Below are 12,684 nucleotides of genomic sequence, written 5' to 3'. Positions count from 1 at the left end.
GCGCAACATCTGGCAGTTAAAATCTTTGAATGGCTCTCCTGGAAAATTGGGTTTTTTGAGTTATGACACTATTGTAGATTTTTTTGAGATTTCTTTTTCGCCGACCCTTCGGAAAAAAATTACTCAGAAATCAATGCTTACTTTGAAAGACTTTTAACTTGTACTTAATTGGACTTAAACTCGTGAGAATTGAGCGTGATACGGATCTAGAATACTCACTGGATGATGGCTAGTGGAGCCCTACAAAAAATCGTGCCCCAAAGGCGGCCTTAAACTGTGACTGAAAAACTGCTCTGTAGTTTAACAAGAGTTAAAATTTCACTAGGGTTTAAGCGTAGCCTTCGCAACTACTGAAAAACCGGGTCTTAAAATTGATATTTTCCAAGTTATTTCCGATTTTCCTTGAAATTCAATACTTTTTTCATAGAAATCTAATAGCAAAGCAATATAAATCCTCCGCTGGCACTATGTTAGTAAGTTTTAAGAGTTGAACTTTCAAACTTTTTTTCGATTTTAAATCAAAAAACACCAAAAATCCTTTTTTAGCACCCCAAAATATTTTTGTTCTACAAATTGTAGGTATACCAACGCTGAATTTATATAAAATTTTTGCTGTTCTATAAATTCAGACGATTTTTCGCATGGCACGTTATGTATATAAATGTTTTACTTTGCTTTCAAATACCCTTAGAAATTCATAAAATGTTTATCAGTATTTAGGCATTTCCGATTGCTTGTTTATTTATCAATGCGTCCTGTAGCATTTGTTTTTCGCTTGTATGTATGTATGTATGTTAATATTCTAGGTCTTTTTACATTAGCGTATTCTATATATAACAATTAAAACCTATGCTTCCGTTTTATAATAATAATCCATTACATACATACATACATACATGAATTATAAATTTCCTTATAAATAGTCAAATGATGTTGGCATATAGCTCGATATTGCTGTAATTATTAAGAACAATATTTTAAATGAAAATAACACATGCCAGACGCTGACAAAAAAATACACAAAAATTGTTGTCTATGTATTTAATAAGCGAGACAGGCTTATATTGCTTTATAAAATTTTTTTTTATTTATATTAAAGAAAAATAACAAAATTGGCACACGGGCATGTTTCTGAATTTCACAGCTTTTCGGGAGTTGAGTTTTGAACTTGAAATATTCTGCATTCATACTGTTGTATGGCAGATGCCTCTATCCACTTAGCCCTTTGTATGTCCTATTGCACGCTTTGTAAATTTTCTCTAAGTATTGCCTTTTTGTTGTTATTTTATACTTTTGTACACAATTAGGTATTTATATTAGGCTGGGTCGATTTGTATGGACGAAAGTTAACCGATATCGCGCTATCGATATTTCGATAGGGTTTGGGCTCAGGAAAGAAAATTTCCACTACGCATGCCCAAAAAAAAAAAATTCGAGCCTGCGAAATTTCATTGTTTTTTTTTTACTTTTTTTCGACTTTGATTTTTAAGGTTTTTTTTCATGATCTACTAAAAAAATTTCATATGTATACCGTTTTTTTTTTTTCTTTCAAAACTGTTATCGCCAACGTTTTTAGCGGACATTTTTGGGTCGGACAGGGTATACATGAAAATTTTAAAATCAAATGAAAATTTTTTTAGTAGGCCATGAAAAAAAGCGTAAAAATCAAAGTTGAAAAAAAGTAAAAAAAAAATGAAATTTCGCAGGCTCGAAATGAGCTCGAAAATTATTTTTTTGGGCATGAGCCCAAATCCTATCGAAAAGTCGATGGCGCGATATCGGTTAATAAATCGACCCAGTCTAATGTATGTTATGCATATGTTTGTAGTTCAAACTGTGTGGAATATTTTCAGGCGCGTTCAACAAAATTTTATTAGTTATGTTGGATTTTTAGCATTGCATTATTAGCACTTCATTCCGTTGTTCAATATTATATAAATATTTGTTATATGTATTTAATTAGCGAGACATGCTCATATTGCTTTATACGCTAGTATTTCGAGTTCAAAGCTCAACTCTCGAAAAGCTGGCCGATGAAAAAGTGAAATTCAGAATCATGTCCTAGTAATCATCACCAGGTGCAAATTTTGTAATTATGTATAAAAAATTAGCTTTGCAAAAAACATTTATGGTCCACTTGCACAACGGCAAGTTATTTTTTTAGCTCAGGGTTAATTTAAAAGCTTTGTCAAGTTAGCTCTGAGTTAAAAAGATAACTTGCCGTTTTGGAAGTGGGCCTAACTTTCTATGGCTTAACAAACTTGTTTCCGATAATTGTGTCAATTATTACCAGCTACTGGATTGATGGGAAATTTTTCAGATTTTGTTTATAATATGATATTCTGTACAATCCTACCACTTTTCAACTGTTAGCGAATTTTTTTACATTCGCATGTCTTCGCACTAACTGCACCAAAAATATATTTGTAGTAATACTGCCCATAACTGCCTAGGTCATATTTCAAAGTATAGAACTTAAGCTGTTATTACTTGTGACCACAAATATATTGTCATAAATTATGCGTTTTAAGTATTGTTTTAGTATTTCAAATAAGTAATTTTATATACCTTGAAATTCGCATATAACGGAACTACAAATAAGTAAGTAATAAAATAAACTTAGAAAATATTTAAATCAGTCATTATAGAAAATTAAAAAAAAAAATTAAATCCACCTAAACCTAAAACACGTACATCCCCGAAGATCTAGTTCTGAACTAGTGCACTTCTAGTCCAAACGGAATGCTTACTAGTACACATTCTGTCTCTTTTACATGCAGTAAACTTGCGCATTTAACATGGCGATGTCCTAGACGGTGTAAATTATCCACGCTGCATTACCTTTCTATAGTTCCGTACTGGTGAAAATCTAGCTCTTTCGTACTAATTCTTATCTGTACGTTAAATCTAGTTCTGAACCCGAAATTTGTATCACTAGTTGCTGAAATCCCCCAGGGTGCAAGATCGCTATATATCCGTATATTTAGCAGTGCCAGGAATTTCACTAATCCCTCAATCGGATATTAAGAATTTGCATTTCATAACCTCTTTAAGAAAATTTTTTTTCGATTTTCAATTTAATTTAAATTTTTTTTAAAGTGATTCTTTCTGAATCTTAAATCCTCCTATGGTTAACATTCTTTGAAGAGCAAGGAAAGACATAGAAAAAAATATTGAAAGTCGTGAAAAGGGAAGAAAAGAAAAGAATAGAATAGAATAGAATATAATATAATATAATATAATATAATATAAGAGAATAGAATAGAATAGAATAGAATAGAATAGAATAGAATAGAATAGAATAGAATAGAATAGAATAGAATAGAATGGAATAGAATAGAATAGGATACAATAGAATAGAATAGAATAGAATAGAAAAGAAAAAATGAAAACTAAAGAACATAAAAGAAAACAAAGGAAAGGAAAAGAAAGGAAGGTAAATGAAGGGAGAGGAAATTAGTGGAAAGGAAGTTAAAAGAAAAAAATAGTGGGGAGAAAAGGAAAGATTGGAAGTCAAAGCCGGAGACGGAATCAGAACAGAAAGGCGTGCTATCAACTTCATACCGAAGTGTTAACGGTTTGTTAACCGTTTGTTATTAATGAGCTATCGGTTTGTAATCGACGGGTTATGGGTTTGTTATCAATTTCTTGTCGACGAGTTATCAAAAAGTACACTATTTTTTATAAAAACATTATCGATCTACTATTGCGGTGTCATTAATTTGTTATCGATGTGTTATTCGTTTATATCGGAAAGTTATCGCTTTTTTATCGAAAAGTTAATCATTTATTATTGAAGAAATGTTAATAGAATGTCGAAAAGCTATCGATTTGCTATTGAAACGTTATCAATTTGCTGTTGAAAAGCTAACGATTTGTTTTGAAAAATTTGTCGACTTTTTATCAAAAAGTTATCTATTTCTTATCGGAGTGTTACAAGTTTGTTATCGGCGTGGTATCGATTTGTTATGTTTTCGGTTTGTTATGAAACATAACAGCACAGAAAAAACTTCAATATTAAATCGATATTAATTAAAAATTAACACATCGATAACAAGCCGATAAGAAGCCATTAGGAAGCCGATGACTCGGCGATAACAAACCGACTACTCAATCATAATAAGTCGCTATTGATAATAAGGCAATAATAAAACAATATCTGGTCAGTGCTGCCTGTTATCGATAAGAAGACGACGAAGCTCTTCTCAAAAAGCCCGGAATTGTTTGGTTTCTGGCAAAGTTATCTCCGTTGTGGTTTAATTTCAACCCACTCAAGTACGTTGATGTTAACATATCAAACTTCACGAGTATTTGATACTCACTCCCTTTTTTTAATGAGTCAGAAGAATTATCTATAAGGAGCAGATATTTACGTAACCTTCTAATTTTACGTATATATGTATGACTTTTTTTGTTATTAATATATTTTTATTAGTTACATATTTTAACTTATCTAATTTATTTATTACTTTGCGTATTATTTTTATTTGTATTGAGAATGGATATTACAAAATGATTAGCTCATGTAAAAACAAACTCTTGCACAGATCATTTGTGCTCTAAAGTCATTTCGGTCGCAGTATACAGTGTGAAAAGAAATTAGATAAAAGTTTCAAAAAAGCAAAAGAGCAAAAGAGCAAACGTAAAAAAAGTTTTTCGAGTACTCAATAATTTCAAACCCACGTTCTTTAGTTCCCTTTCGTGGACCACCACGTTATAATCCGAAACGTCGCTCTGCTGTCGGTTGGCCAAGTGTTAGCTGTTCGAACAGTTGTGCTGGCAGCCTAATGGGCACATTGTCACGCAACGCCACAGCTGGCCATCATGGACCTCCATCACCATGTCCGTCCGAGCATATACCGTATAGCTCGGCTAGTTCAAGCCTGTCGGAAGGATCGTCCGGACATCGATCACACGAGGATGACATCAGCATTGTAACAGGTATTATACATGATTTTATTTAAAAGAATATTATTTGTTATTTGTGCATAAAAATTTTATTTATTTACTTATGTATTATCTTAATATTTATACTTTTTTTGTATTTATTATACTATAATTTGATTGCACACACTTGTCATGCAAAAAAAAAATGGTTTTCATTTCAATTACATAACAAAAAAAATAAAAAAATTTTATAAGTAACAAACTGATCAAATCTAAAATTTGTGTCCGAACAATAACTTGTGCAAGAAAAGTGATTTGTTTATATGGTTTATACAAAGGATTTACAGCTGCGAATATAAAAATAGCAGCGGGAATTTTTTTTCAAATTTTATTCTATAAATAGAACTAAGCAAATCAGTTCTTAAATTGAGCCGCCAACGAAGCGTAGCACAAAAACAAACGCATGTCTTTGACTGAATGTGTTTGTAACAGTACAAGCATCGCAAGAGCGCAGGTTCGAATCCCGCTACCGAGAAAAAGCTTTCAATAGATTTACAAGGTATAGTCAAAATTCTTCGTTTCAATTTTCGATATTTTATGAACATTTTTTTTTTTTTTCATTTTATAACTGAAGCTAGGAAAGCTTTCGAAACAATTAGAAAAATAGAAAATTTTAAGAAAATTTCAAACTTTTGTTTAGTAAATAGTTTTGAGTTTTTTTTTTTTTTTTTTTTTTTGACTATGCAGTTTTGTAGCACAACTAAATTCAGTTTTACAAAGTACATGTTACAGGTCTCGCAAAAATCGCATTGATTTTTGACAATTGTTTTCCCAAGGATGTCTCAGGTTTTCATCCATATCACAAAACAGCGTTTCAAACTCTGTATGAAGAAAATTCTTAAGCAAACTTCAAAAAAGAAAAAAATATTAAAAAATGAATGCAAACTTCGCGTGACCTGCAACATTTATTTTGTTAGAGTAAAATTTATTGGGCTAGAAAACTAATAAAATGTTCCAAACTTTTGTAAAATTTTTCCGAATTTTCAAAACTGTTGAAACATTATTTGAGATTGGTTTGCTAAGTTACAAAACTCATATTTTTTTTATATCGAATTTGATTTACGAAATTTGATAAAAATTTCAACTGCTATTTTTTTGTTCGCTTCTGTAGGTCGGAAATTCGAATCACTGCTTCCGACTTTCGTTGTTTTAGTTGTTTAGGTAAAAGGAAAACGAGTGTAGCCACAATTGCCGTTTCTCTCGCTTCAATAATAAACTCAATAAATCTAAATCTGTTTCCGTCGCATCTCCAGTTATTTTTATAAAACCAGATCAGTATGTCCATTATTTGCCAGATATGAAATAGTTCGGATATGCTACAAATAAGTTTTGAAATTATACCGAAAGTAAAGCTGAAAATATATGGAAAATCTCAAAATTATTTCAAAAACTATACCTAATTGATCTGAAGACATTCCCGAAATGATCCCGAAAACAGTCCCAAAAAAATTCGCTATTATCCAGAAATGAGCCCAAAATGATATTAAACTGGTTCTGGAATAGTTCAGATCACAATCCCGAATCAATTCTGAAATTATCCCGAAAAGAACCTCGAACATGTTCCGGGAGCATTCTCGAAAGAGTATCGTAATGATATTGAAACTGATGCGCAAGCAATTACGAAATAGTCCCGGGACCATTCCCATACTGTCCCTAAATCATCCCGAAAACCATCCCGGTACGAAAATAGTGCCGAAAATCGACGCGAAATAATCCTGAAAGCAATAAGGGCATGATTCAAAACAACCCAGACATGCTCTTGAATTATACATAAATGATACTGCAATTGCTTTAAAATGTAACAGAAACAGTCCCGAAATGATGATTCTTCAAACAATCCCAAAATGCACCCAAAAAAACCGAAGTACTCTCGAAAAGTGGCAGCCGCCGTAGTGTGGTAGCAGCTGCATGCGTATTCCACACTGAAGATCCTGGGTCAAAAAGTCAAGTCACCATAAAACATTTAGGTCACGGCCCGCCCATTATAAGTGAAAATTAAAAAGAGCTCTACACAAAATGGAAGAGAAGCTCAGTAATCGCGCCAAGTGTTTTTTTTTTCTCTAGTCTCGAAAAGTGCTGACTTTTCTAAAACTGCTCCCTCTCACTCTCAAATATCATTAGTCAAGGTCAAAACAAAATCACAGTTTGACCTTCTGAAGAAGGAGAAGACAGTGTCACAACTCACTTTTCCAAAACTACTTGGTTCTCGATCTATATAACCCACATATCAAACATCTGGGTCAAATACACGCAAACTTATAAAGATTTATAAACCTGTTTTTTGGTAGAAGTTGGAGTTGAAGGACGCGGTTTGTCTCTGCACGTTATTCAGAAATTGCGTAGACCTCAATGAATTTGAGCACTTATATTAATAAATGTAAGGCGCGATAACCTCCGAAGAGATCTAAGGCCGAGCTTCGCGAATTTAGGGAATTCCGCTTATTCCAAACCTTCTGCTAACGTTCGAATCGCTACTAACTGTTGAATAAATCACTCCAATATTCAATATTGGTATTTCTTTAGTCTACTTGGGAGTAGTACTTCACAATTAAACTTTACACCCAATAGCGTGCTTAAATCAATACTGATTATTGATTACTCAGCTTGCGCTGCTTTTATACTCTCCGTTTCCTCATTCGCTTATTTCTACTAAAGTCTAGACGCTTCGCCACCTAGAACTGGTGTATCTCCTGCTTGGTAATTGAGCTACATATATGCATGTGTATGTGTGAGTAACACTTCGGCTGATGACTACATCTGTGTGAGTTATCTCTTCGTTGCCTTGTATGTATGTACATATGTAAATGATGATTAATTTGATTTACACAAGAGTGGCAGCTTGCTTTATTGTTGTTGTGCCTTTATTTACTTAGTATCAGCTTAGTGATGCTAATATTCGTCATAATACCATTGCACAAGGACCTCACCTCCTTTTTCAAGAAAATGTAGCTATGTGCGCGAAATTTGTGCCTGATATTCTGGCGTGATTGAACCTCAAAGCCGAACGTCATTTTATCCTCATGTCCAAACAACAAAACTTTCACTTTTATATTATTGTGATGAATATTAGCATATCTAAGCGACACTGCCATCACTAAGCCGATACTAAGCAGCCACTCGCATGTACGTAAACAAATCAATCAACACACAATGTATGTACGTAAACAAATCAATCATCACACACGTAAACAAATCAATCATCATTTACACCAGGGGTCCCCGAAATCAAAACTGTGGCTGTGTGAATAAAACTAAAATCATCTTATTGGTAGTGGTTTAGTTGTTGATGAAAAATCAAAGAGGTAGGACGTATGCACACAAAAAGTAATTCGTAAATATGCCATATGAATACTACATTATGAGTCTAAGGAAAAATTTAAATAAAATAAATTGTTAAGATGAAACCATTAATACATTCTGCGCATGAGCGTTTTTTGTACAATATCTTTTCGCAAACGCGCAAATAAACAATAGGCTCACCCGATGTTGCTACTATACTTTTTCAGCGACAGCTAAATACGAATAAAGACGAAAGAGAATAATAATACGTGTGAAGTGGCGCCAATAATTATTCAACTAAATGGTGACCATTGATTTACACACATGCATACAAGGCAGCGGAGAGATACTCACAAACGCATGTCATAATCAGCCGACGTAGTACTCACATATACACATGCATATAGCTACAAACTACAAATATACATGTATATGACTGGTAACCTCGCACGAAGTTCACGAATTTACTAGACCTTAGGAGAAATGGGTGAACGAGGAAATCGAGAGTATAAAAGCAGCGCAAGCTGAGGCATGATTAAGTATTATGATTTAAACACGCATTAGTTGTGAAGTAAGAGTTATTGTGAAGTACTTTCAAAGTAGTCTAATAAATACCATTTTGCATTACTGAATATTGGAGTTATTTATTCAACAGTTTAGCGATTCGAACGTTAGCAGAAGGTTTGGAATAAGCGGAATTCCCCTAAATTCGTTACATTATTAATAACATTTAGATTTTACATAATTTAATTATATGAACTTTTCCAAATTTTTGCAATCCTCCAAATATGCATGACTTCGCTAGCTGTTTTCCCCTTATTCCTTTTTTTAATAACATTTTTTTAATTAGAAAATATCTAACCAGAATCAATAGCTGCATAACTTACTTAGAAATATTTGCATGTGCCTTTATAAAGCAACTGCTGCATATCTATGTAACACCTCCATATATGTAGATGATAAATATGTATATGGTTTTAACTTTTCATGTTATTACTAAAATACTACTTTATGTATAATATAGTTATATGATTTTTTAGTAAAGTCACGTAGACGCAACACATACCATTGTACAAAAAACAGAAAATATTAGACATACAAACATGCACATAAAATGTACGAACGTTACTGTAAATTTGCTTCAAATATATAATACCTTTTTTTATTATTTCTATATACAGACAAATCACTTGGTGACACCAGCGATATAATAAGTGACTCATCGGGTGTTGGCACCAATTCCGACTCTGCTGCCTGTTCGATCGGTCATCCTAGCACCACAGTTGTATGTATGGAACCATATTCTGGCAATACCGCTGGACATATTTCACTTCAACCCGGCGATGTAATTGAAGTTGTTGGATCTACCGATTGTGGTCTGCTTGAGGGATATGTACGCGGTTCAAACCAATCCGGCTTCTTTTCAGCGGATTGTGTACAAGAGGTCAGCCTACGGCAAAAGAATATAACAAATGTATCCACGTCGGGTTTGCCTATCATAAGCGCTGGCAGTAATAACGGCAATTGTCAATCACCTTATCCACAGCACTCATCAATGATGGGATCGATCAATAGTAGCGCTTCAAATCAACATGGTTCGCCTCAGCTCAGTATAAGCGGCGGTAGTACGAATGCGAGTAGTACTTTATCGCGTTCACATGTCCATCATTCACCTTCAATATCAGTTAATAGTAATGGTTCTGGTTCTGCAATAAATGGTGGTAATGCTGATACAGCAAGTATTAAAAGTGCTGGCATGATAATGGGTAAAGTAAGTGGAGGACATATTTTTTCGCAATCAATTGGTCAATACAACAGTGCGACAGCGCCGCGCATTAAGAAAACGTAAATAATGTGGAAATATAAGTATGTATTAGATTGGTTAAAGAATGCCAATTTTTTTTTATTAAGTTGGTACTAGCATATCGGGCAGGCATTGTCGTGGCCAAAAACAGAATTCCTTCCCTATATAGCACTATTTTTTTCTTTTTTTTTCTACTTACCTTAGTCACCTATGCATCCTTCGTATGGTGGCTAAAAACCAAGCAAAGAATACAAAATAAATGCGAGGCGCGATATACCTCTGAAGAGGTTTAGGCCGAGCTTTTCTTCCAATTTGCGCCGTACTCCTTTTAAATTTTTCCTCCAAATTGGCGGGGCGGGATCTATATGTTTAACACCGACTCCAAACGGCATCTGGAAGGCAGATGAGCTTTCGCTAAAAAGCTTTTCATGGTAAAAATACATTCGGAGTGTTTGCCAAAACAAATTTGTGATGTTGCTTTGCCCGAGAATTGAACACAGGATCTTCGGTATGGTAGGCGGAGCACGCTAAAAGCACACAACGGCGGCCCAAAGAACAGCAATTATAAAACTAAGTAAACTGCATTGACCATATAGTTTGTATTAGCAAAACTGTTCGAATAAAAATGCCCCTGCTAATGCATGCCTTAGTGTGAATGCCTTGGGGAGTGTTATCGAGTTGATGGTCCTTTGCCGGATGCAGATCCGGTACGTTCCGGTACTAAGCCCGACCATCTCGGGAACGATTTGTTATGACCACATGCGACCTTCTAGGCCATCCCGCCCTCGCACCCCTAGATCCATGAGGATTTCAGCGTCGCCAGAGCCTCGGCTGTTAATGATTCGTCACGGATATGTGAGGTTGACAATTGGGTTTGGAGTAGCTATATATTGCGCTGGCAACCTGAAAAGGTTGCGCTACACAACCCCTTTAATCTGGTATTTTAGTCGCCTCTTACTACAGGCATACCTACCGCGGGTATATTCTAACCCTAACCCGCTGGGGTCCTACCTTCCCTATTCTAATAGAGAAAGAGGCAACACTTGCTGCACTAAGACTTTAAAATATCCCTAAACGTGACAAGGCATATGAAAATAATAAGAGAATTCATAGAAAATCCTGTATTGCAACTGCACGATGCAATGGCCCTTACGCTCGGAATCACACTGAATGTTGAGGTATTGATCGGGTACAAAATTCTTTGGGATAACAGGAAACCTATATACTGGCCCTGACTCAGAGGTCTTGTTCACGAATGGGTCACAAATTGAGCAGCCCCCTGTTTGCCAAACTTCAAAACATCAATGTCAATGGGATGCTGGTTCACTATTTTTCAGGCAGAAATCAATGCAATGGAAGTTTGATACGAGTATAACGAGCAATTGCTAATGGGCGCATTTAAACCGTACATCAATACACAAACTGTTTATTGCTTTTATATTAAAAGTCCTTCAGAAAAAATTATTTCCGGACTTTTAATCAGCTGAGCAGAGCTCACAGAGTATATTAATTTTGTTCGCATAACGGTATCCCGTAACGGCTTAAACTAATCGATATAGAGTATATATCAAAATGATCTGGGCGAAAAAAGAAATTCATTTAGCCATGTCCGTCCGTCTGTCCGTTAACACGATAACTTGAGTAAGTTTTGAGGTATATTGATGACATTTGGTATGTAGGTTCCTGGGCTCTCATCTCAGATCGTTATTTAAAATAAACGAAATCGGACTAGAATCACGCCCACTTTTTCGATATCGAAAATTTCGAAAAACCGAAAAAGTGCGATAATTCATTACCAAACACGGATAAAGCGATTAAACTTGGCAGGTGGGTTGACTTTATGACGCAGAATAGAAAATTTTTAAAATTTTGGACAATGGGCGTGGCACCACCCACTTTTAATAGAATGTAATTTACAAGTTTTGCATCATGATGAAATTTGGCAGGATCGTTACTCCTATTACTATATGTGCTCTAAATAAAAATTAGCTAAATCGGATAACGGACACGCCCAATTAAAAAAAAAAATGTTTAAGTCAAATTTTAACAAAAAATGTAATATCTTTACAGTATATAAGTAAATTATGTCAAGATTAAACTCCAGTAATGATATGTTGCAACAAAATACAAAAAGAAAAGAAAATTATAAAATGGGCGTGGCTCAGCCCTTTTTCATTTAATTTGTCTAAAATACTTTTAATGCCATAAGTCGAACAAAACTTCACCAATCCTTGTGAAATATGGTAAGGGTATAGCTTCTACGAAGGGTATAGCTTCTGACGATAACTGTTTTCTGTGGAAATGGGCGAAATCGGTTGAAGCCACGCCCTTAACACGATAACTTGAGCAAAAATCGATATATCTTTACTAAACTTAGTTCACGTATTTATCTGAACTCACTTTGTATTGGTGTAAAAAATGGCCGAAATACGACTATGACCACGCCCACCTTTTCGATATCGAAAATTTCGAAAAATGAAAAAAATGCCATAATTCTTTACCAAATACGAAAAAAGGGATGAAACATGGTGATTCGATTGGGTTTTTGACGCAAAATATAACTTCAGGAAAAACTTTGTAAAATGGATGTGACACCTACCATATTAAGTAGAAGAAAATGAAAAAGTTCTGCAGGGCGAAATCAAAAGCCCTTG

The 12,684-nt window shown here is 34.5% G+C and overlaps 2 protein-coding genes across 25 annotated transcripts in view; one reads left to right on the top strand and one right to left on the bottom strand.

Moving 5' to 3' along the window:
- The window catches only part of Synj (synaptojanin), a 566,615-nt gene that overhangs the window by 474,585 nt on the left and 79,346 nt on the right, over nt 1-12,684 (bottom strand). The window contains exon 6 of one of the 6 annotated variants that reach the window (XM_067770896.1): nt 5,076-6,299. The exons of 4 other annotated variants lie outside the window; for them this stretch is intronic. The gene's annotated coding sequence lies outside the window, so the exon portion shown is untranslated. Of the gene's footprint in view, nt 1-5,075; nt 6,300-6,357; nt 6,663-12,684 lie in introns of those variants that run through there. One more of the 6 variants, XM_067770897.1, reaches the window with a different exon arrangement.
- Nucleotides 1-12,684, top strand: part of Prosap (prosap) — a 163,285-nt gene that overhangs the window by 136,047 nt on the left and 14,554 nt on the right. For all 19 annotated transcript variants that reach the window (XM_067770875.1, XM_067770872.1, XM_067770866.1 and 16 more), the window contains 2 exons: nt 4,693-4,941; nt 9,408-10,071. In XM_067770875.1, coding sequence (XP_067626976.1) covers nt 4,693-4,941; nt 9,408-10,071 — 913 coding nt within the window. The remainder of the gene's footprint in view (nt 1-4,692; nt 4,942-9,407; nt 10,072-12,684) is intronic.

Source organism: Eurosta solidaginis, chromosome 3, assembly GCF_040869045.1.
Source record: "Eurosta solidaginis isolate ZX-2024a chromosome 3, ASM4086904v1, whole genome shotgun sequence".
Lineage (NCBI taxonomy): Eukaryota > Metazoa > Arthropoda > Insecta > Diptera > Tephritidae > Eurosta > Eurosta solidaginis.
Note: the sequence above shows the minus strand (reverse complement) of the source record. Positions and strands in the feature narration are given on the sequence as shown.